General features: G+C 41.4%; 1 protein-coding gene across 6 annotated transcripts; it reads left to right on the forward strand.

Moving 5' to 3' along the window:
• The first annotated feature begins 1,276 nt into the window (after positions 1 to 1,276).
• Positions 1,277 to 23,494, forward strand: Asb11 (ankyrin repeat and SOCS box-containing 11). Of its 6 annotated transcripts, NM_026853.2 has the most exons (8): positions 1,318 to 1,549; positions 2,331 to 2,543; positions 10,053 to 10,132; positions 14,779 to 14,886; positions 17,223 to 17,373; positions 18,712 to 18,846; positions 20,121 to 20,312; positions 22,948 to 23,494. In NM_026853.2, the coding sequence occupies exons 2-8, from the start codon at positions 2,450 to 2,452 to the stop codon at positions 23,070 to 23,072; spliced, it is 885 nt and encodes a 294-aa protein (NP_081129.1). In that variant the 5' UTR covers positions 1,318 to 1,549; positions 2,331 to 2,449; the 3' UTR covers positions 23,073 to 23,494. The 6 variants fall into 6 exon arrangements, with proteins under 6 accessions (XP_006529035.1, XP_006529034.1, XP_030107354.1 ...); XM_030251494.1 differs by lacking the exon at positions 18,712 to 18,846 and having other exon boundaries at positions 1,284 to 1,549; NM_001313737.1 differs by lacking the exon at positions 2,331 to 2,543.
• The last annotated feature ends 1,339 nt before the right edge of the window (positions 23,495 to 24,833 follow it).

The raw sequence follows: 24,833 nt of genomic DNA on the forward strand, positions 1-24,833 counted from the left end.
ATTAGAGCCTGTCTTCAGAATTCTGGAAAATATTGAAGACCAGCCAAGATAACCAATCTCAGGGACTGAACAACTACTCAGTTCTTGCACCTTCCACTGGTAGATCAGCATTGTTGGGCTAACTGGACCACAGCCTGTAAGGCATTTTAATAAATCCTCTTTTTAATATATGGAGAGATTTATTCTGTAAGTCTGTTCCTCTAGAGACCCCTGACTAATACACTTGGACTTGCAGCAGATTTTACATATGTGGAGAAGCTACATACAAACAAGAATGAAAGACAAAACTTGTTAGTGAGGGAGACTGAGAACAAATCAGTTTTACTTGTATTGGCCGGCTGATAAGAGGACACTGCCCAGCTAAGGAAGAGACGGATTCATGGGCTCTGCTAACCTTCCCTGCAAGCTAGGATTGGTAGTCCATGCTGTTAGCACAAGTCCCTTGTCACGAATAGGGCACATCCTCCAGAAGGAGCTGCCATCTTCACTGAAGCCTCAAACAGGAAACGAATGCTGAGGGGCCTTGTCCCAGATGTCACCTGAGGACCTGTCACCAGCATCACCTCAGCACTTCAGTCACATTCAAACTTTCATTGGGAGAGTCATGCAAGGTAGTCCTTGTCCTCAATATTAGCTTAAATGGGTTTTTTGTTTGTTTGTTTGTTTTTGACCAGTCATAGATTAAATTTGGCCTTGATCCTTTGTAAACCTCCACATGAAAAGCAAACAAAATACCACCAGGAACAGTATTTTCTATGATTGACACAGAATATTACCACTTTTTTGCATGAATACAAAGAAATATCTTTGCGACTGTAGCAATGTAGAAGTTCCCTTTACTTTCCCAACCCTGTACAGTACCCAAAATGAGGGTTTAGAAGGAAAAAGGAAATGAGAATAGGCTAAGAATTCCTTAATGTTTTCTTGTTTGAGTCCTCTATGCATACATCTGATAGGTTTTATTGCAATCCAATGTAGGTGATAAATAGTATTTAAAAAATTATTACTTATGTGTATGGGTATTTTGACTCCATGTATATATGTGTACTATATGCATGCCTGGTACCTACAGAGGCCAGAAGAGAGTATTGGATCCCCTGAAACTAGAGTTGCAGTTTAGCTGCCATGTACTTGAAGTCACGTCCACTTCTCTCCAGACCGGCACCGAGTGTTTCTTAGTAGAAGGAAGTTGTTAAACATTGTCATAAATGTCAACACACCCAGTCACCACGTCAGAGTTAGATTAGACAGAGTTCGTGGTAACAGGAGCACTGTGTGCTAGGAGGTTTAAAATAGATGTCATATGATGCTAATTCTAACTCAGTAAAAATTTGCAGCCGTAGGAACCTGTGCCGAGAAGAAGCCAAAATGGAAGATGCTCCTGCTTTCTATGGCTTTAAAAACATTTTTCTTACAATGTTTGCAACGTTTTTTTTCTTCAAGCTTTTAATTAAAGTTTTCTTGGCTCTCCTAACCCATTTCTATATCGTCAAAGGAAACAGAAAAGAGGCAGCTAGGATAGCAGAGGAGATCTATGGTGGACTGTCAGGTAAAAAAGATTTGAATTTCTTCCCAGCACCTTCACAAATTCCTTTAAAATGCATAGTGAATAGTGTTTCTAGAAGGTAAGCTTTCCTTGTACTTGTGTGCTGAATGCGTAGTTTTAAAATGTGCCTTTCACTTAAAGTAGCAAATATGTCGACTGCACCAAGTTGTGAAGGATCTTCGAATTTATTTCCTTGGAAGTGGGTGGCTCTAGTCACAATTATTTAAGAGGTAAACAGAATAGTGGGTTTTAAAGGCTATCCTGAGAGACTTCCTACTAACCCAGAGCCCTCATAGAGCATTACTTCTCTTTGATATTTTCAGTCCATCTAACAAGAAAGAACATTGTAATAAGACTGAATTTCCTTGGGGAATTCCATGACCAATTAATTTGATTGAGAAGCACTGTGCCATGCTGTATGTATGTATATTGTGATGTCTTTTGCGAATGGAATTGATTGGCCGTTTATTACAGGAAAAAAAAGTCACTAGACCCATTTATACATCAGTGGCACCACAGACAGCAGTAAAAAATGAAGGTTAGCATCACAATATGAAACTGCTAAGATTTTGGTAAAACATAAAACATCTTAAAGTCCCATACTTTGTAGAGGGCAGTCTACATCCCTTTATGCTAGAATTGCCCCTTCATGGAGGAAGCAGACAGCATTGAGGAGGAGGAGGATTCTAAAATTGTTCAAAGTTGCTCCATGTATTTTTAGTGTTCACAGGGGTTCCTGGATTGAATCATGCTTTAGTTGGTATCTGTTTCAATTTGCATCCAGGATTCTCTTTCAAAATAGACCTGCTTCCTGATTTCAATGCACTAGACAACTCGGAAAAACACGAGACATTAGTGATCTCACATTGAGAAACAAGAACTCTAAACACGAGGCAACAGAAAATGCTTCAACTAGCTGGTGAAGAAGGTGTCAGAAGGCCTGGACCATGGAAAGAGATTTCTTTTGGGGATTATATATGTCACACATTTCAGGGAGGTATGTAATTTTGGTGGAAAGACATTAATGCCTTTTTTTTTTTAAGTTTCAAATGAAGCATGATCTAGAAAGGTAATTTTGACATCAGTTTGGATGGGGGCTTCCTAACATTTGATGTTCTGTTAGATCATGATCCTTGTGCTTTCAATTAGGTAAAATTTAATAGGGACAGTGCTGATGGACTGTAAAAGGTTTTCTGTAGTTGTTCCTGTACGTGACTCCTGTCTTCATGTATGTCCTTACTGAAGCCTGGATGCTGAGTACTCAGAACCTGGGTAATCTTGCTTTGGATTTGAATCTGGAGCCAAACTTCAAACCCCCTTAAGAGATTCATTCACCCTCTAGCCTAGACATTTTGTTCAAGCTCCTGAACTGTGTCCATTTTCAGAAACTGTTAAACACAGATGGACAGCTGGTGGTGAGACTGGTGCATATAAACCTTGTTTATTTGTTTAATATATATGTATATATGTATGTATATATGTTTGCCTATATATATGTGTGTTCTCATACCTCTCACATGTATGAGAATACACTCAGATTTGGTATGTCTTTCTGTAATAAACAAGCAGTAACATACCAGAAACAGGACCCCCTTTTTTTTTTGCATGATTATAAGTTATTTTTCTTTTGACATTGTTCATAGTTACATATTTAAGGCAGCAGCAACATTCTGTGAGCCAGAAGTAGTGGTGCACACTTTTAATTGCAGTACTCAGGAGGCAGAGGCAGGTGGATCTCTGTGAGTTCAAGGCCAGCCTGGTCTATATAAATGAGTTCCAGGATAGCCATGACTGCCTAGTGAGACTCTGTCTCAAACAAAACAAGACTAAATAAATAAATAAATAAATTTTTTTGTGATGGTGTTATTCTCAAACCAGAAATCATCTTTGCCGTTTGTCAGACAAAGATTTCTCTGGAAGTATGTGGTGTTTACTCAGTAAGTTAGTGAATTGACTTAGAAACTCTCTCATCTCAAGGCAGAGTTGCTTGGTTCTTCTAGTATACAAACATATTTGGACCAAATGAAAACACAAATAGAAAGGAAAAATTGCTTAACCTGAATCCTGGCCAGGTTTGCTGCCACAAAATTGAGTGAGGATTTAGAAGTTGGGACATTTTTACACTTGCAGATACGAGCTTGTGAGATAATAGAATCTTCTTTTTAAAAGAAAACAAAAAGGAACCATTTTAAGGGAAGGCTAAAACCTTAGTTCATTTTCCAAGTTTCATTTGTGTTTTTCCAAAGGGACTGGTCCGGGACAGCCTGACTCAGTTCAGTATTCTTGCCTTTGATCGGGTTTTCGTCCCAGCACCTACCTAGCTAGCCTTTTGCCTTATTTATTTCCCTCTTTACTTCATGAAACCTTGGCCTAACTGTCCTCTGAGTCGTTAATATCTCAGGTGCCAAGCAAGGACAACGAGTTCCTGGCAGAGGTTCTGCCTCCACAAGTCACCTGTAGCTCAGCCCTTCTACCTCTAATGGGCTCAAAGGAGTCTTAACACAGGTCATTGACTGCACTTCATCGTCTGATCAGAACTGCGTGCCCTGGTGAATAGTCATTTAGCTTCATTATTTTATAACATTTTGGATATCTCAGAATTTTTATTGCCATAGGTTTTCTTCCCAGTGAACTCCTCTGTCTTAAAATCTCATTAATTCTAAGTTCTTACCACTATTTTGATTCAGCAATGAGGTTCATGACTTTTGCTCTCTTTGATAAATGCCATAGATGTTGCTTTCTGTGATTTCCAATCTGGAACACAGATTGCAAACTCTGGGGACCAGAGGCTGTTAACAGGCAGTCTTCTAGGATCATCTCATTCTCACTGAAATCTGATAAGGTAACATCCTTGAAAAATGTAAAAGGCTCTCATTGGCTCTTATTTTGAATTCTTGTAACATATTCTGTCTGAATGGATTTCATTATTAAATAAATAATTGGGGGTGGGGGGTGGAGAGATTGTCATGAAATTTATTCAAAGAATCTGAGAACCAGAGATACAAATCACAGTTTGAAAGAAGGGGGAAAGTACTTGAACATTTTCCACACACCTCATCAGGAGTGAGCATGTTTGTAAACTAGCTTCAGAATATATTTGCAGCCCTGTGACCCAGGCAGGGTGCCAAGGAAGTAAAAATAGAGCGTCCTAGAAGGGACTGAGTCCTATTTAAGTATTCATGCACTTGGAAAGATTGGTTACATATTTACTGAAAGCAATGGAAAAGTCCCGAATCTGCCAAAACCTTTAATCCTTAATTTCTTACAATTTGCTCCAATTTGCATACTGAGAAGGGCAATGAGATACTGTGTTGGGAACAGGAATAAAAAGCAGGGGACCTTCCCTGTGGCAGATTCAGCGACATGGTTGTGTGAAAACCCTCGGGTCCATGTAGGAGACAGTCATCAGCAGAAGAACAGGAAAGGTTACTTCTAGGAAAGTGATTTTTTTCCCAGTTGGAAATACAACAGAGTTATCACACAGTTTTAAAAACAAGGTTTCACTATGCCATTTGGACTGGTCTAGAACTTACTCTGTAGACTAGGTCAGTCTCAAACTCACAGATCCCTGCCTCCTGAGTGCTAGATGACAGACGACAGTCTCAGAGTGAGGCTATCTTCAGGCTCTATGTAGTCAAAGATGACCTTGAACTTCTGATCCTTAGGTCTCCTCTCTGGAATCCAGCATGCTCCACCTCCCCTGGTTTATACAGCGCCAGAGAGCAAACCCAGGGCTTCCTGCTTGCTGGGCCAGCACTTTTCCAACTTTGTTTCCTATTTCCCCAGCATTTAGCAGGGATAACCTGATGCCAAAGTGTCCCAATACAAGTGAATGTAGCACAAGGATAGGCAGAATTTAGAAACCAATAGTTCTCGAAAACAGAGCAAGGATATTTTCTGAAGTCCCTAAGCCTGGTTTTTATGGTTTTATTTCTAGCGCTTAACTAGCCACAAGCACTTTTTATTTGGAGCAAAGTGGTCATTCCTTTCGGGGTGTTCTTATGTATAAAACAACACTCTCCCCATCTCTCATGGAGGCTGTGAGGCTTTCGGCAAGGGGCAGACAAGTGGTGCCTGAAATAGGTAAGAATGCTCAGGCAGTTGCCTGAGTAAATTGTCCTGCTGTGCTCTGTAACTTGGGCTTGAAGAAGGAGCAGCAGAGGAGAGACGAAGTGAGGAAGGAACCCAAGGCTATCTATCACCCTTCCCTCTTTCTTGGGGCAGTGGCAGATGGCACCACAGGCTTATCCCAGGTGACCTCAGAATTATGGGTGAAAGTTGCCAGGCAGCCAAGGATGCTGTGTTGATAAGGAGACTCTGGAAGAAGTAGGTCACGGTCAGTGGGTAAGCAAGCAGCTGAGGGGCAGGCCTGATGGTGCAGGATCCACACGCCCAGAGGAAAAATCTGCAGTGTTTAACAGAAGAGCTCATGACAATGAAAGCCCCTCTTCCCAAGAAATTCCATGACCAGGGACTTCCAACTTGAAGGTGCTGTCAGAAAGGCAAGGGCTCATCTTCTGGGAGGACATTGTGCCTGGTCATGTTTCCCACAGTTCATGTTTCCCAGCCTTTGTCCCATTAAAAAAAAAAAATCGAACAAACTAATTTTCATTTCAACAAGTGTAGGTAGAGTACTCTGAATGCTAGCTCATCCCGTGACATCCCAAGGCCCAGTGAGTGGGGCTGGCTGCCTCTTCCAGGGAACTGGAAGTCATCTGCCCTGTTCCCCTTGCTTCTTTTCATCCTCAAAGCATCAGAGAAACTGACACCTGGAAGGAGGAGGTGGGAAGCCTGGGAAGAACATGCTGTCCTTGGGCAGCTAGCTGCTTGGTGGACCAGAGAGAGCTGGGAGTAGGGAGAGACCGTGGACTGTGGAAGCATGGGAGATGGTGCGAGTTTAGGAGGCGGAGTAGAGTCATTTTAAAGACCTGACTGCAGAGAAGTACACGAGGGCTTAGGGAACACAAACAGGGCCAGCACCCAAGTGTGAGAGGCTACTGCCAGTATGGCTCCTACCACAACAAGTTTCTGTCAGTTACCACCCCTCCTCAGGTGGCTTTTGACTCCTAACACTGAAGGTGAGTGTGTCTTCCTTCTTTCCTTGACAGAAACAGAACCTGCACAGCCCACACTTCTTTGTTTAGGGCTGCTTTCACTCAACACTGGGCTCGTGCGGTTTATCCAAATACTGCCTAGGGGTTGTTGGGTCTAGTGGGACTGGTAAATAATGGGAAGTTACTAGAAAGTCTGGACTTGGCTAAAGGATGCACTTAAAGCTTCTTACAGGGAAAGTGATCAGAGCCTAAATGGAGGCAAGTTTTAGGAATCACAAATGTATTTCATGTTGATAGCCTAAGCTAATTCTTTTAAGAGTATGTGGCTGCTTAAATCTTGTTTTTATGTTTGAACAGGTTACCTCTACAGGTCAAGTCTCCTTACACAAAATGCTTGGAACCAGAAGTTTTAGATTTCAGATTTTTTTTTCTCTCCCAGAATTCAGAAAATTTGATAGCTTGGGGAAGGGGACCTTAGCTTTTAAATACTAAATTCATTTGTGAAATTTCATGTAACATATTAAATCATTTGGGGGGAATGAAGCTGAGCTTTGCAGGGTGGCATTTTTTATGCATGGTGGTGGTGTATCAGCACTCCGAAAGCTTTAGATTTTGGAGTGCTCTAGATTTTGATCTTTCGAATAGAAATATTTCACCTGTAGTTCCTCAGGCTTCGGGGGTTGACTAACTCCTTGTTAGAAGAACAGAATGCCAAAGTTACACTGAAGATTTTGCTGCTTCCGTGGCTCCAGCTGCTGAGCTGCTAGCGTGCGTAAGGACTGGTTTCAAATCTTCCAGTGTCTGTGTTCACATCCAGCGTGTCCGAAGCACATCTGCCAAGGCCTTAGGTGGAGATGTATGAGAGGGAGACTAGAGATCATATGCAAAGAGATGGTAAAGAGGTTTAGAAATATTCTGCTCCCCAGCTGCGTTCGGTCCTCTAAGTTAAGAATTTCATGAAATTGATTTGCAGCTAGTATTTCTACGCAGACATGGCATGAAATGCTACAGAATTCAGTAAAGGAAAACAAGGACACAGTATAAAGAATCATAAATGAGTCAAGTCTCCGAATTTACTTTTCATTGTTAATGGTGGCTTGCCAAGGAAGGTCCACAAGATGTAAACTATATATACAACAACAAAAAAAATTTCAATAAAATTTCCTGGTTACTTTGACTTAAAAGTTCATTCTCCCTCTTATGTCCATCATTAACATTGTCATTCTGTTTCACTGGCATGGAGGGAGTACGTTTGGCTCCATTTTGCTCCGTGGCATAATTTTTTGCTCTTGGGGAAACTTGTTTGAAGGTGTTAATTTGCGTGTCCCTTCAGAACCACTGGAAAGGCAAATCCACCCTATGTACTTCTCCTCAACTTGACTAGTCCCCCCCCACCGTCTGTCAGCCTTGCAAAGGTCCTGTCCTCCAAAAGCAGTTCACCTCAATTTCAGGTGTTCCCTGGAAACCCTAAGAGGGGGAGAAGGGAGGGGTATAGTAGGAAGCACTTCTCTTTTAAGTAAACTGTCACATTTGCCAGCTTGGAGCCAACTCAGAAATCAGTGGAGGTATATAAAAAGCACAGCATATGTTTGTCTATATTAAATACTTTTGTGCTTTTTTTTTCTTTATTATAAAAGTATTTCACATTCCCAGCAGGAGTATGAGATGGCAAACAATTTTTATCTATTTATTTTTCTCTTGGTTCAAAGTTGTTTTCTGGAGCTAGTTTTAACCGAAGAGCTACAAGATCAGTACAAGGAATTCCCATTCCTCTGCCAAAGCCCTCCATTTATGTTTAGCTAACTGTTCCATTAATATCTTCTCAAGCAAAGGGGGCCCACACAAGGTCAAAGAGCTTTCAGATATCATGTCTTGCCTCCCACACTTCCCTTGAGTCTCCATCTCCCTTGCCACTGGCTCCAGGCCAATTCATTTATAGAATGCCCCTCAATGTGAGTTGCTTCAATGTGTGTTCCTAAGAGACTATGCTTTGGGGACACGAATAGTGCACAGAGGATGACCGCGTGCTCTTATATTGCCTTTCCTCTGATGACATATGTTGCGGCTCATCGCATTCAACCTTATGGCATGCTATGCCAATGTGTTTTAGCAATGCTTGTTTTTCTGTGTGAGTCAAGATTGTTTCTACATTTTTTTTCTAGTGCAATATCATGTACCTTCCCTTTATAATTAGTACAGCCATAATTTAAGCCTGATCCTGTGATTTCTTCCACATTTTTCTCAGCTAGTGTCTTTTAGGAAGAAGCATATTGTCCATATTGATGTATTATTTATATCAGCAAGGATTTACAAGTTCCTGTCTTGATGACATGTATCTTCTTACTGTCGTTGCTTACTTTGATGTGCAAATTGTCCAATATTTGACTGGAAAAAGTTCTTTTGAGTCATCTTCTACCCTTCCTTTCTTCCTTTCTAGAAGATGTTACAGGCCATAATATTATACATTATATTTTCTTTTCTCCTCTCCTCTGGTCTGGGGTTTGAAAAATGCACAGAATTTGTAAACAGGAGCAGGTCTACTTCCAAAACAAAAGATTATCCTTTGACATTTTTCATATATGGTTACTTCTTAAATGACCATTGAAGCTAGTTAGACTTAGTGACAGAAACAATTACAGAAAACAAACAAACAAACAAACAAACATTCCTAAACTAGTTTGGAGGCTGTCCCTTAGAGAACTGCTCTGCAATGTCTACTTATTGGTCAGAAATGGCCTTGAGCACCCAACTGTGTGGATGTACTTGGGTTGGTCTTCTGAGAGCCCTGCCAAATAGTAGATTACTATATCTCTGGTTTTCAGATAAGAAAATTGAGATTGAAATGCTTCCGCAACACACTGCTCTTAGCAGAGAGTAGTCCAAGTGGGACTTGAGTCCTGGCAGTCTGGCTCCATGGGCCCCATGTGCACAGCTTCCTAGGGTTGCTTTTGGGGATCACGCCATCTGAAAAGGGATATTTTACATTAAAATACATAGATAGCATTATCAAAAGAACCAGAGAAAATTACCTCGGCAATTCAGGAAAACCTTCTCTTTCTCTCTCTCTCTGGGCTTTGCACACGCTGGCTAAATGTTCTTCTACTGAGCCATATTCCAGTCCTCTTTTCTATATCTCTTCAGATTTACTGTGTAATACACAGACATTGGATTTTGGGGTATGAATGGAGACGACGTGAGTTACTGGAAATAATAAACTGGTCCCTTAGTCCTGCACTTGACAGGGACCAGCCTTCGGCTTTTTTTTATTTGAAAAAAAAAAGAAAAAAAAGTATTTCTTGTTAAAACTGCCTGTGGAAAGGCACCAGGAGCCACTGTGCTCTGTTCCCTGTATTTGATAAGGCCTAATGTTTGCTGCCCACAGTGGGTGGGCAGCACGAACACCTTCAGGAAAAAGTCTTCAGATGTTGATCGGTAGCTTATTTGTCTTTCAGACTGCTGGGCTGATCGATCCCCACTCCATGAGGCTGCAGCCCAGGGACGCTTACTGGCTCTTAAAACTTTAATTGCGCAAGTAAGTAAACTAAAGACTCTGCCTTCCGTGCCGTTGCTTTAATCTAGAATCACTCCGTATTAACTTTGGCCATAGCTGTGCTCAGGGCCAGCACAGCCATTTCCGCATCTCCATCCTCGCCCCTCTCCCCCATGTGTTCCTCTCGCTTCTGCTTTCTCTAGGAACTACTTCGTTTTCTTTCTAGTTCTCCTCCTTTTCATTCTGGGTCCTTCTTTTCCCAGCAGGAAGTTTCCCTCCCAAAGACAAAAAAGGGGATCCCTAAATTTATGTTAACTCATCTCATGCTCTCCCAGTTTGCATTAGTGACATCCGTCTTGAGATTGCATTTGTAGGCGACTGGTGTCCTATGAATCACCTCGAAACTTGGTAACTTCAGTCAACAACAAATAATTGGATTCTCGAAGTTTCTAAGGGCTCAGGGTGCAGCTTCCCGGCAGTGGAGTGGCAGCTAGGTCATACCATGACTCATGGTGCAGGGAGGGGAGATCGGTTTTCACACGAGATCACTTGGGTTTCACCACAGGGCGGTGTTATGAGATAGCAGCTGAATTTCTCCAGAGAAGGTACCTAAGAAGGAAGTCACATTAGAAAAAAACAACAACTTTATTTTAATTTTATGTGTATGGGTGTTTTGCCTGCATATATGGCCTTGGACCATGTGCATGCAGTGCCCTCGGCAGCCAGAAGAGGGCGATGGATCCTCTGGGACTGGAGCTACTGAAAGCTGTGAGCTACCTACCATGTGGGTGCTGGGAACTGAACCCTGGGTCCTCTGAAAGAGAACACAGTGCTCTTCTCTGTTGAGCTATCTCTCCAGCACCCTCATGGTTTGATTTTGGTTTTTTTCTTTTTAACTCTTTGAGCCTGCTTTGATCTGACATCATTTCTCTTCCTACCATACTGCATTCATTTGATGTAAAGTCTGTAAGTGCTGCTCACAGTAAAGGACAAAGCATTATCCAAGTGAGGCAGGATTAGGAACTGGGCATCACTGGGTACCATATAAGAGGCTGCCCCACTGCAACAATGCACAGTTCAAGACTAGGCTCTCAATAAATCTTAGGCCTTGGGGAAGATTTAGTGAAGTCTTAGCCACTAACAATTCTGTGTTTATATTGGTGATTGTATCTCCTGCATGTTGAATGAATATCTGAGTAAAGAGTTATGAAATAAATAAGAGTATACCCCGCATGTGCTTTCTTTGTTTTGGACTCTGCATGTGAGCGGCGGAAATGAGTCACTGCTTTCTTTCCCATGTTCTCTCTATCACCTTGCCATTTAGGCATTTCTTCCTCCTTTGGATTTAAGCAGTGGGGATAGTGATAGTTTGAGCATGTGGTTCCCTTTTAAAATGATTTGTTATTTCTGTTTGGTTTTGCCTTTGGCTTTTAAATACCCTTTTTGCTCCAAATATTTATTGATTTCTGTGTGTATGTATGGGGTGAAAGAGCATGCCATGGTGAACATTTAGCAGATAGTTCTGGGGGAGTGGTTCTCTTTATCACATGGGTACCAGGGATCAACTTAGGTTATCGGGTTTGGCGATAAATGCCCTTACCTGCCAAGCCATCCCCCCAGCCCCTTATTTTTGAGACAGGGTCTCACATATCCCAGGCTAGTCTCCAGCTTGCTAGATGCAACACAACATGACTTTGAACTTCTAATCTTCCTGCTTGCACTTTGAAGGTTCTGGAATTAAAAGCATGTACCACACCCGACTTACGTTGGGCTGAGGCTCAAACCCGGTTTTCATGCAAGCTAGGCAATTATGTTACCAATTCACATCCATCTCCAGCTTCAGAGATGTGTCGTTTCTTAAAAAGTCAAAATCAGCATCAAGGCTCTCCATTTGAGCTCCAGAACTTCAGAAATATTTTAAAAGTGCAAGTAGAGAGAAAAGGAAAACAGAACCATTACCAATGATAAAGGAAAAAAATAAAAGGGAAATAAATAGAAAATACATTAAATGGTGACAAGATGAGATAGGAAGACACTTCTCCTTAATTGTGTTTCTGACTGAACCCAGGACCTCACATGTGCTGGGCAATTCTTTCCCACTGACTTATCTCTTCAGCACAGGACAGTTTTCTTAGATGCTGATTACGGAACCTCAGGTCTTCCATGAGCTAGTCAAATGTCCTACCACAGAGAGCTCCTGTTTGTTTTTTTTTTTTTGTTTTGTTTTGTTTTTTTGAGACAGGGTTTCTCTGTGTAGCCGTGGCTGTCCTAGAACTCAGTCTGTAGACCAGGCTGGACCTTGAACTCACAGAGATCTGTTGTCCTCTGTCTCATCAGTGCTGGGTTTGAAGGCATGCACCACCACTGACTGGTTTGCCTAGTTATTTTTAAACACTTTAAATTTCATCCAATTCTGTTACTTTTTTGTTTGTTTCTTTGCTCTTTGAGACTGAACAGGGCTCCAAATTAGTAGTAGAGGTTGTCCTTAAACTCATTCTTGCTGCCTCACCAACCCCCCACCACCACAAGTCCACCGCCCAAGTACTGGAGTTACAGTAATACAAACGCAAGCCCAGCTATGCCTTTTATGACATCACCTCTACACTAAGAACATGTTATTTTAGTAGTGTGATTAAGTGTGTAGGGGCATATGTAGAAAACCTTAACTTTTTTTTTTGCTACAATTCCTTTTCTTTGCCCATTACAGCTACTCAAAAATAGTCTAGTATTATTTAAGATTTATTTTTATTATTTGTATGTGAATGTGTGTGTGTATCTTAGTGTCCTTGGAATCCAGGGTGTGTTGTAAGCTGAAGTTGTGGACCACCTGATGTGTGTGCTGTGCTGGGAACTGAACTCTTCCCCTAGAAGAGCAGCGAAGAGCAGCAAGTGTTTTAACCACCAAGCCATCTCTCCTGTCACCTACAATCTATTCTTTTTTTTTTTTTTTTTTTTTGGTTTTTTTGAGGCAGGGTTTCTCTGTATAGCCCTGGCTGTCCTGGAACTCACTCTGTAGACCAGGCTGGCCTCGAACTCAGAAATCCGCCTGCCTCTGCCTCCCGAGTGCTGGGATTAAAGTTGTGCGCCACCTCGTCCGGCCAATCTATTCTTTAAAAGAAAATTTTATTTATTCATTATGTATTTATTTAACGTGTATGGCATGTGTTTTTACATTGAGCTATCTTGCTGACCCATATATTCTACACTTCAAAAACTTGTTTTGCATGTAGGTCATGTGCTAATATTTAGCCACCTTGAATAAACTCAAGCAATGCTTTAGTTTAGGACCTTCTTAGTCTCTGACAGCTGGGTATCCACAAGTCTTACATATGATTTGCATTTTCTGCATGTCCATTTTCTCATGCACAATTTGGAGAGTCCTATCTTTATCAGTGGTTCGCAACATGCGGGGTCACGACCCCTTTGCGGCAACTACCCTTTCCCAGTGTCACACATCAGCTTTCCTGCATATCAGACATTTACAATACAATTCATAACAGCAGCAAAACTACAGTTCTGAAGTACCAGCCGAGATAATTTTATGTGTGGGGTGTTACCCCAACACGAAGAACTGTGTTAGAGGGTAGCAGCATTAGGAAGGCTGAGAACCCCAGTGTCACTTTTCCACCTAAAGACTGAGTTTTGAACTGTAGCTATGTTTCCAGTACAATGCTGCCACCTTGTGGACTAGGCTATTTCAAAAAAAATTCTTTCTATTCCTTTCTTTTCAGGTCCCTCCCCCCCCCCCCCATTCCTTTCCTTGCCGATCCTTTCCTGTTTTCTTTTCTGTTATCACTGAATAGCAAGTTGAAATCACATATGGAGAAGATACTCCCTAACTGGGAGATACCTAAGGTTTTTGAAGCGCTGTTCTTAAACTTTCTTTTCTTATTAACACCTTCCACCACAGAAATTTCTATACCACTCTGTGTGTGTGTGTGTGTGTGTGTGTATGTATGTGTGATACTATACATATAATAAGTACACAGATCAAACATTTACCCTTTAAAAAAATCCAAAGTTTTTACCCTGAAACATTTGCCTTTATTCCTTTATTTAGTATGTTTTAGACAGGATCTTTCTTTGTAGGCCTGGATGTTCTGGGACTCACTCTTTATACCAAGCTGGCCTTGAACTCACAGATATCAAGCCTGCCTCTGCTTCCCCGTGATGGGATTAAAGGCGTGTGTGTCACTATCTGGTAATTTTTTCCCTAAAAGAGACTTTAGAATATGCTTCAACATGCTTCCTGTAGCAGAATATTATCCCTCTCTTGCTCAATGACAACAACAACAACAACAACAACAACAACAACAACAACAACAACAAAATATTTCTTCCTCCAGAGTAGACTTTTAGAAGACAAAGGCTCAGGCCATACACTTCAAAGACCCATGGCCTAGCACATTCCTCATGGCATAGACAGTTGTGAGCAGCCTGATTTGGCTGTTTGGAACCAAATGTGGGTTCTCAACAAGAACAGTGCTCACTTGTAAGTGCTGTGCCATCTCTCCAGTCCCTACTACTGTGTTTAGAATTCCATAGTAATGGTTTCTACTCTAGTCATTATGGTGCTGGTATCACTGCCCCCAGCCAGATGTCTAAAACAGAAACCTGTTGAGCAGCATTGCTTGATTTGCCATGATAGGACAGATGCAGCATTTAACTTTCTTTTCTCCAAACTGCAGGGCATCAACGTCAATCTTGTAACAATAAACCGGGTCTCCTCTCTCCATGAGGCATGCCTTGGGGGTCATGTGGCCTGTGCTAAGGCCTTGCTAGAAAACGGTGCACATGTGAGTACTGCCCTATCTGGCTCAGTTAGGTTTGTCTGTCCCATTCACTAAGGAGACATTACCTTCCGGAGTGTTTACTCAATGAGCAATGGGAAGGTCTGGCACCATTTATATCTATATTTCATCATTTGGGTTACTCTTCTCTTTTCAGTCTATATAACCAATATGTGAATATTCAGGTATGTTCATTAAAAAGCATTTTGTTGTAAAACACAAATAGAAAATTTCAACAGAACAATGAAAAAAAATTCAATTCCCTAAGTCAACCATCATTTTGTTTCAACCAACATTTTGTACATTGTCAAAGTAAATGGGTTTGTAATAAAAAAAACACATTATGAACTGTTCTAGCTTCTTGCCTGTTGCTGTGATAAAACCCCTTCATAAAAGAAACCTAGAAGAGAAAGTGTTTACTTTGCTCACAGCTCCATTATGGCTGGCAGGGAAGTCATAGTGTCAGGAGTCCGAAGCAGCTGGTCACAGTATGTCGGAAGGCAGAAGAAGAGAGCGATGAATACATTGCACATTACTGCTCAGATTACTTTCTCCACTCTTAGGCAGTCTAGGCGCTTCTATCAAGGGAATGGTTCCACCCACAGTGGGCAAGGCTTCTCACCTCAAATAAGGTAACCAAGATAATCCTGGACTGTAGAGATGGTTGAGTGATTAAGAGCATTTGATGCTCTTCCAGAGGACCAGAGTTTGATTTCTAGTACTCACATTGAGCAGCTCATTGCTGCCTGTAACTTCCAGCTCCATGGGGTTACACCATCTACTGGCCACTGTGGATACCTGAACCCATATGTGGTCCTGAGCACATCCACATAATTAAAAATGAACTCTTCCACAGGCATGTCTGGAGGTATCCTAGACGATGCTAACTTGACAAACTGCCAAATTGACAAACATACAAACCATAACAAACTTTATTTCTAGTGTATATCCTAACTTTTTGGGCAATATTTGAGTTGCTTATAACTATCACAGCTTCTGAAAATCTCAGTGACATTGTATTTAGTTCCCAGATTGTTACCAATTCTATTCTATGTCCTAGTCCTTGTATCCTCTATTTTATGAACCATAAGATCTTTAAGTATTAGTAATAATTTTTTACATCTAAATGCACGTTGAGTTTCTATGTGTAGACCTGAATATGAAAGTCTTCTGAACATATTCCAGTGCCTTAATGGTCATTGCTACTCGTCTGCTAGGTGGTGTATCTCCAGGGTACTGCTTTAGTAGCTCATGGGTAATAAATGATGCAGGGGAGGCTATAAGACAACCATTTGCTTTCAAAGTCTGTGCTTGGAGTCACAAGCTGATTGTTGGTGGGAAATGGTAGATGTTTCTCCTTTTTAGAATGAAGTATTTGTCGGGGGAGAAAGAGAACAATAAAGCAGTGGTCTCTCGTTGTTGATGGTTTTCATAAATAGTTGATAAGTGCTCCATCCTACCCTTTAACAGTTCTATTGGAGCAATGGAGGAACAGAAGAAAATGGGCCAGTCAGTAGATAGCTGACCCATCAATATCCCAGACCCAGTACATTTGAAATGTGTGTGCCATATCCTTCCTTCTACACCGGCTTATTAGTATTTTAGGTTCCAGTTTCAGGGACTGGATAAAATTTCTTTCTGGTCTCCTAAGCCTGAGATTCTTCCTTTGTTTGCTGATACCCTATCTAATTCATCATAAAATCTGACTAACTTTCACTTCCTATTGCTCAGATTTATGTTTTCCTTTATTTTTCTGCCAAAGCGATCTGAAGAATTTATTTCATCAAAAGTAGCTCTCTCTGTGTGTTTCTCTTCCTTGATAAGTTTAAATTTACTTAAGAAGAGGTAATTAGTTGTCTTACCTTTGCTTTCAAACCATTGGCAGCTGGAGGCTAGGGATCAGTTAAAAGTATTGGCTGCTCTACCAGAGGACCTGGGGTTTGATTTCTAGCACCCACATGGTGGTTTACAACCATCTGTAACTCAAGTTGCAGAGGCTCTGACTCCTTTTTCTACTCTTCACAGACAGTAAGCACACACATAGGGCAACCACCTCCAATCCCAGCATTGGCAGCTAGTAAGGCGCACAGTCAATGTTTGCTGACATGAACTGAGAGAGAATGCTAGCAAATCAAATGGAAAGGCACTATTTTAAGTACTTCACATAGAATGACTCACTTTCTCTATCAACGATGTCATGGGCTTTTAAAATTCCATCGAGGAATGGAATGCCCTCAGACCTTTGCCAGCATGAGGGGGTCTCTCCAGGCGCACACATAAGAATATGCACTTGGTGAGAAGGAGTGAGTAAATCCTGTGAGTTTTGCTTTGCCCAACATTAGGTCAATGCCCAGACTGTTCATGGGGCCACTCCCCTCTTCAATGCTTGCTGCAGTGGCAGTGCTGCGTGTGTCAATGTGCTGTTGGAGTTTGGAGCCAAGGCCCAGCTTGAGATCTACCTGGCTTCACCGATCCACGAAGCAGTGAAGCGAGGTAAGTAAGCCACTCCGGGACATGCAGAATATCGATGGGCTGATTGCAGTTTGCATGAAACGGTGGTCATCTAGGGTCTAGGGTTAGTCTAGATGTTTTCACCTACAGGCATCTGGGCTTGTATACTTACCATTGAAACTTCTTGAACTAGGCTCAGTTTCTGTTCTGCCAAAATATTTAAAGAGATAAGAATTATCCAGAAGTAAAATTGGTTCTGAATATGTTTTCTCTAAAGAAAAGGCTGGTTGATTAGTAATAACAGCTTGTGCAAGCATGCGTGAGTCATGTGTACATGTGTATGTTTTGCCAGTATGTGTGTGTGTGTGTGCATGCACGTACCATGTACATGCAGCGGTCTAAGCACCAGATCTCCCTGGTACTGGCTGTTGTGAGCTATCATATGGGTGCTGGGAATTGAACCTGGGACCTCTACAAGATCAGCAGGTGCTCTTAACCTGAGCCATCCTTCCAACCTCACTGATAACACTTTTGAGGAGACATTTAAAACTATTGTCAAACTTTTACCAGTACCTCAGAAGAATTCCTTCATGCAAAATTCACTGATATACTTAAAATTGCCCATGTTGATCTTGTCATTGGGCAAAGTCTCCACAGAGAATGCCTGCTTATGGAGTTCTGCATCGCTAGTGAATTTGTTTATTTGGGAGTATATTCTATACTTGAAGCTTTGGATTCATTCTCATCTGTTTCCTCCAGTCTAGCCAAGTAAACCTGCAGGTTCTCCTTTACAGGTGTGGGTGAAGAAGAGATTAGTAAGGGACAGGGTGTAGGACTGAGCTTTGGTTTGAGCACTAGTAATAACAGGGGTGTTATTTATTAGTCATTTATCTCTCTGCTTCTGAAGTTTCCCTGGAGCAAGCATTTTCATGGTCTTCTTTTGCAGATTTCTTCTGATGATTTCCAAAACAAAGTGTTTTTCTTCTAATACAGAAGAGATGGGTCAGCTATCTACTGACTGGCCCATTTTCTTCAGAGAATACTCTGTTGCTTCTTTTTGAAAAAAATTGTGATTTATCTTGTGCACATGGGTATTTTGCCTGGGTGTGTCTGTGTGCCACCTGTATGCAATGCCCTTAGAGGCTAGAAGAGGGCATCAATTCCTTGAGATTGGAATTAGCACCTTGTGGTGCTTGGAATTGAACCCAGGCCCTCTGGAAGAGTAGGAGCAAGAGTTTTTACCATTGAGCCATCTCTCCATGCCCCCCTCCCGATCTCTGTAATTTAAAAAATTTCAAAGCCCATTCTAGAAAGCAATCCTGTGATTCTGTGCCTATTCAGCATGTTCCTGAGTGAAGGAGGCTATCTTCTATTCCACAGGTCACAGAGAGTGCATGGAGATTCTGCTGACAAAGGATGTTAACATTGAGCAAGAGGTTCCTCAGCTGGGAACGCCTCTGTATGTGGCCTGTACATACCAGAGAGTTGATTGTGTGAAGAAGCTTCTAGAACTAGGTAATTGTTAGAATATTCTTAATGAGATGAGCCTGCTAGGCTTGTTTTGTTTTGTTTTTCATTTATCCTAGACAGGGTTTCTCTATGTAGTCATGGCTGTCCTGAAACTCTCTCTGTAGACCAGGCTGTCCTTGAACTCACAGAGATCCACCTGCCTCTGCTTCCCAAGTACTGGACTTAAAGAAGTGAGCCACCACTGCTTGGATATTTTTTTTTAAAGTAAATAGCTCTAAAGATAGCGTTCTTATCAGGCTAGAAAACAATCCTGATTGCATTGGATGCTTGAAAGCTAGAAGCAGAACTCATCTAGAGAAGCAAGTATTTCTATTTATCTCTCAGTTCTGCTTCCACAGATGCTGGCCTTATATAGCTAGTATGCTTCTCCTTGTAGGTGGCAATATGGCTGCCACAAATACTTGTGCTTGGAACAACAAGGAATACTGGCTCTCTTTGAGACACATGCGTGGGCATCTCTGAAGCGATCATGGTGGCAAAGGGAATACAGGCTACTGGTGGAGTGAAGGCTACACCTCAGTTTTCTCTGCAGTCATTAGGTATCTCTCAGGGTTCGTGAACTGAGAATCACAAGAAGATGCGTCTCCAAAGGGAAAGCTATGTATGGGGTGTGGTGGCCATTTGCAGCAGACCACCTTACCTGTCTCCTGCTAAGACAGCCATTTTCCACTCCAGAGTGTCATATACAGAAACCACCATTCCAGGGAAAAGGAAAATACTTCAAAACTCTCACTTGCTTTGTGATTTAAGACACTTTGCTACTGGTGTAAACATGTAAGCTATAGGAAGAAACTTTAGTTGAGAAATTTAACCTCCAAGATTTTTATTTACTCCTATCACTTACAATTTTTATGTTGATTTTGGAAATCTCTTTTTGAGCCTCCAATGAGATAAATACTAAATAAATATCTCCCCATCTTTTGCCAAAAATTCCCCCAAATAACCATGTAACAGGAACTTGAAATATTTTGTTTTGCATGTTAGAATTGTGTGTGTGTACATGCATGCATGTGTGTGTGTGTGTGTGTGTGTGTGTGTGTGTGTGTGTGTGTGTGTGTATGTGTGCACCTAACTTCACTTTTTACACTGAACTGTCTTGGAGTAGTCTTCACACGCATTGCTGACATTCTGGGCTTAAGTCACATGGTCTCAAAGATTGTTTAACTACGCCAGGGCATTTAAGATGTCTTTATATCCAATGGCTCACTGTGTCTTACATTCACACTCAGTGTTGACTATGACCATGTGCTTTATTTAAGGAGCCAGTGTTGACCATGGTCAGTGGCTGGATACCCCACTGCACGCTGCAGTGAGGCAGTCCAGTGTGGAGGTCATCAATCTGCTCACTGTGTATGGGGCTAACCTGAACCTCAGAAATGCACAGGGCAAAAGTGCTCTTGACCTTGCAGTGCCCAAAAGTAGTGTGCGGCAGGCTCTCCTGCTCCATGAAGGTAAGAAGGGCTGGGTGTTTGCTTCCCCTCCCTAAGCACACAGCCATCTCACCCCTAGACTATTCCTCTTTTTTCCTTTCTCCTTTCAATCCAGCATGGTTTCATAAGAAGAGTCAAGTCCTGGATTCACTGCAGTATCTCCTCGGATTTTTTGTTCTTTATTTTACACATTGTATTTGTCATTGCAATTTATTTTTCAAGACAAGAAAATAGTCAGACAAGTTTGTTTGCACCCAGAAAAGTTTCAACAGCCGTGTTTATCATAGAAAAAGCACACAATTGAATAAATCAAAGCTCATCTTTGTAACACTATGGGTCAGGCCGTGGACAAAATAGACATATTGCATAAGGATTATCAATAATGGCCAAGCACACAGCTTGTGCTCCCATAAGATCAATCGCCACATAGTACCATGTCCATCTTGGTTTGTGGAAATGTTTTCTATGGTATTTACACAATGTTGATGATACACCTAAGGATGTGTTTTTCAGAACCTACCTGGTTTGGGTAAGTGGCACCAGATTGTATTTGAGTTCAGACTATAGGGAGGACAGGCGACAAGTCTCAGAAAGCTGACCAAATAATGACGTGGTTTGCTTCTTCTCCAGATCAGGGAGTAGTGGGGGGTGGTCAGCATACCACATCCCCTTACTTTAATTTTCACCACAGGCAAGAATAGAAACTATACATGCTGAGGGTGAAGAGTGATCCGTACTGTTTCATATCTACACTCAAAAAGAGAACCCTTTGCACATCCATACACTGAGAGAACATTTTCTGAGCCTTCACAGAGGAACGAATGTGCCAGGGAGAGTAGTAAGGATGATTGTAATGATTCGGTGTTACAAGTGCCTCCATGGACACTACTTTGAAACAAAGAGTAACCTCATTGAACTCTTAAAAGTGCTTAGAACTTTACAGAAACACACAACTCCAGCTAAGAATGTGAAAAGTGAGGCATAGAGGAATTTGCATCTAGAGGGTCACACACCAATTAGAGTGAAGCACTTGGATGCTAAGCAAGCCCTTTGACCCCACAACAAGCACTCTCCAAGCTCCAAGACTTGAATCCAAATCTCCTGAAACAATGTGCACAGCAAAGGGTTTTCTTGTGTTTTGTGAAACCCTCCCAAAGTCCTAAGTCTTGCCCACTGAAATGCCTGATTTATTGTTTTGCAAACAGTTTCTATCAGTGCTTCCAAAAACCTGCCAGCAAATCACCTGGAGACCTTAATAGAATACAGATTTTGATCAAGGTGGACTAAGTGGGAGCCTAGATTCTGTCTCTTTAGCTTGCTCTCACACTTTAATTAGCACTGATCTATATTAGTCCTGATGCTCTTGGATTTAAATTGCTAATGGCAATTTACCAGATGCCAGTTTGGAAAGTTCTTTTTTCAATTGTTAGCTGAGAACATAGCTGGTAACAGTTTGGACATTTTTCTTGACACGCCCTCCCCCAAATTGGGAGTGCCTTCAGGCCTGGCGTTACTTGCATTCCTTATTGGCAAACTCCTCTGTCTTCAAGCTTCATAAACATAAGCGTTGCTTTGGAGTGTCTCTGAGAAAACTGGTCAGTTTGTCTGCATTGCTAGGTTCTAGCTTAGCTGCTTCATTTCTGGTTGTACGTCTTGTTCCAGATTTAAGGACCACTGGGTGGGGATCCCTGCCATTCTCAATTCCCAGCATTTTAACTAAAGATGAAAGTTTGCTTCTCTGAATATATCCCCACCACATGTTCCCTGTCCACATCAATCCTGAATGTCATCTGGCTATTTGCATGTGTAATCTGCTTTTTTTTTTCCATTTTTTTATACTGCTGTTACAGTAGTTTACTTACAATGAGGGTTTGTATAAGCCAGTAGGTAATTGCTTTCACTTGAGGAAGTCTTTGCTGATAGACAAATGAGGAAATAATGGGATAATGTAACTGTCCCTTTAATAAATAGATTCCATGAGACTAAATTCAGGGAACAATGGGTCAAAGTGATTAGAGTCCTTTCTATACATAGCTATTAAGGTGGAACCCTTGCAAGAACAGGGGGCTCTTTCAGGTATGAGGAGGAAGCCAGGGTTACCATATCAGCAGTCAGTACTGGGAGGCTCCAGGGGTACTTTGAGGACTATTTTGTCCCTGTTCCAGCTCCTAGCAGTAACTGTGTGATTACAGAGGCAGCGCTTCCTGCTCACACCTTCTCTGTAGTTGCCCCTCTGTCCTGAAGCTCTGTCATAGAGCTCTGCACCCTAGTGCTTTTCACTTTGTCCAGCCCATCACTTCCATTAACATAGGCCATAGTGATGGAGATGCACTCCCTACAGATCCACACTTCATTTTTCAAGAATAGTTAATATTAACTTTCTTTTTCCTTTTTTTTTTAATTAGGTATTTTCCTCGTTTACATTTCCAATGCTATCCCAAAAGTCCCCCATACCCACCCCCCCAATCCCCTACCTACCCACTCCCCCTTTTATCTTAAAGGACATCCTCTACAAAAGGGTAACTCAAAATCCTCTGCTTGTAAGACTTCCCATCATTTGGTAATTCCTCTCCCATTTAATTAAGCTTCTAGCATTCAGATCTCCTTTCCCACCCCACTGTGAGGTTCATGCCGTTTTTTTTATTGCCTCTCCCAGGTCCACCTGCTCTTTCTCAGCTCTGCCGACTGTGTGTCCGGAAGTGCTTGGGTCGCACGTGTCATCACGCCATCTACGCGCTAGGCCTGCCAGAATCCCTGGAAAAATTCCTCTTATACCAATAGCTGGAAACATGTAGTTTATTGCCTGCTGTAGGACACTTAGCATACACATTCAGTGGCTTGATCTACTGCCCTAAAAATCTACTCACCCAATTAGAATAAAGCTTCCATAAACCCAGACACTTGTGCTGAACAAGCTCCTGGTTAGTTTAATGATTGCCAAGAGGTAACCAGAAACCTTTTAGCTTTTAACTCTTGTGAATCGATTTAAAATGAAACTGAAATAGAGGGAAAGTAATAGTCCAGTTTTGGATGATTCAGGACCCTCCATTTCCTGGTGCTAGGGTCAGCATTATGAATACTGATTAAACACAGGCAGATAAAATTAAATTAAACTACTCAAGGAACCCTCTGGATTCACTCCTTCTCCGGTATATTTTGTTAGTTTGTTGTTTCCCTAAAATAAATTTCTGTGGTGATTTTGATTTCTTTTAATTTAGTGTATATATATATATATATATACATATATATATATATATATGTGTGTGTGTGTGTGTGTGTGTGTGTGTGTGTGTGTGTATGTGTGTGTGTATATATATAACTAAGTAGGGCTGGAGAAACGGCTCAGGAGTTAAGAGCACTTGCTGCTCTTGGCCAAGACTTGGTTTGGTACCCAGAACTTACACGGCAGCTCACAACCATATGTGACCCCAGTTCCAGAAGATCTGATGCCCTCTTCTGGTTGCTACAGCTACTACATGCACATGGTTAACAGACATGAAAATTCTTGCACACATAAAAATAAAAATAAATGATCCTTTAAAAAATAACTAAGTAATTTAGAAACATCAAAATAAAATGGGGCTTCTGGTGGACTGCAGTCTTGGTGAATAAGAAAGATATTTGAAGAGATTAGCTCACCCAAAGTTTGAAATCGATTGCTTGTCACTTTGTAAAAACGTAAGCAGCTCTAGGATTGAGCAACACTGGTCTCCCTGCACCTTGAACTCAAGGGTATTGTCTGCTGTATGTTGTAATCCAACAGTGGCCTATTCTCAAAGTCATGGTTCTCAGCGTTCTTGAAACAATTCCCCTCTCCTCCTCTTTTTTCCTTCTTTCTGTGCTGTCCCTTCCCTTCTCCAGTCTATTTTGTGACATTAGGACCTTAGAGCGCCACAGGTTTTTCATTATTGTAAGAACTATTGTGACAGGTTGGTCGCTGTAGGAATATTAGCTAAATGAAAATTCTCTCTCATACGTTTCTAAGATTCATTCTAAATAGATTATTTTCAGTTCTTCTAGACCTTCAGTTCTCAAGTGAGGATAAAAGACTCACTCCCCCTGGGTACATCTGGCAACATCTAGTAACATTTTAGCTGAGGGGAGAGTGCTACTGATAACTAGTGAGTAGAAGCCATAGCTGCTTTTTAATGGGTAGAATTTAAATATGTTGTAAAAATTCTGCTGGAGATATCATTGATTTCATGATACACTATAGACATATAGAAAAATCAGCATGGACATAAACACCAGGCACATTTATCAGTGGAATAAAATTGAGGAACCAAATTTAAGTCCATACTCTTACAGCCATATGATTTTTGACAAAGAAGGGACATCTTCAACAAATGGTGCTGGACAAACTGGATGGCTGGCTGCATATAGAAGCGTGCAAATAGATCCATACTCATTACCCCGTGAAAACACAATTCTAAATGGATCAAGGATCTCATCATAAAAACCAGATACACTGAATCTGTTAGAGGAGAAAGCAGTAAACCATTTGAACTCATTAGCACAGGAAATTACTTTCTGAACAGGATC

Source organism: Mus musculus, chromosome X (assembly GCF_000001635.26).
Source record: "Mus musculus strain C57BL/6J chromosome X, GRCm38.p6 C57BL/6J".
Lineage (NCBI taxonomy): Eukaryota > Metazoa > Chordata > Mammalia > Rodentia > Muridae > Mus > Mus musculus.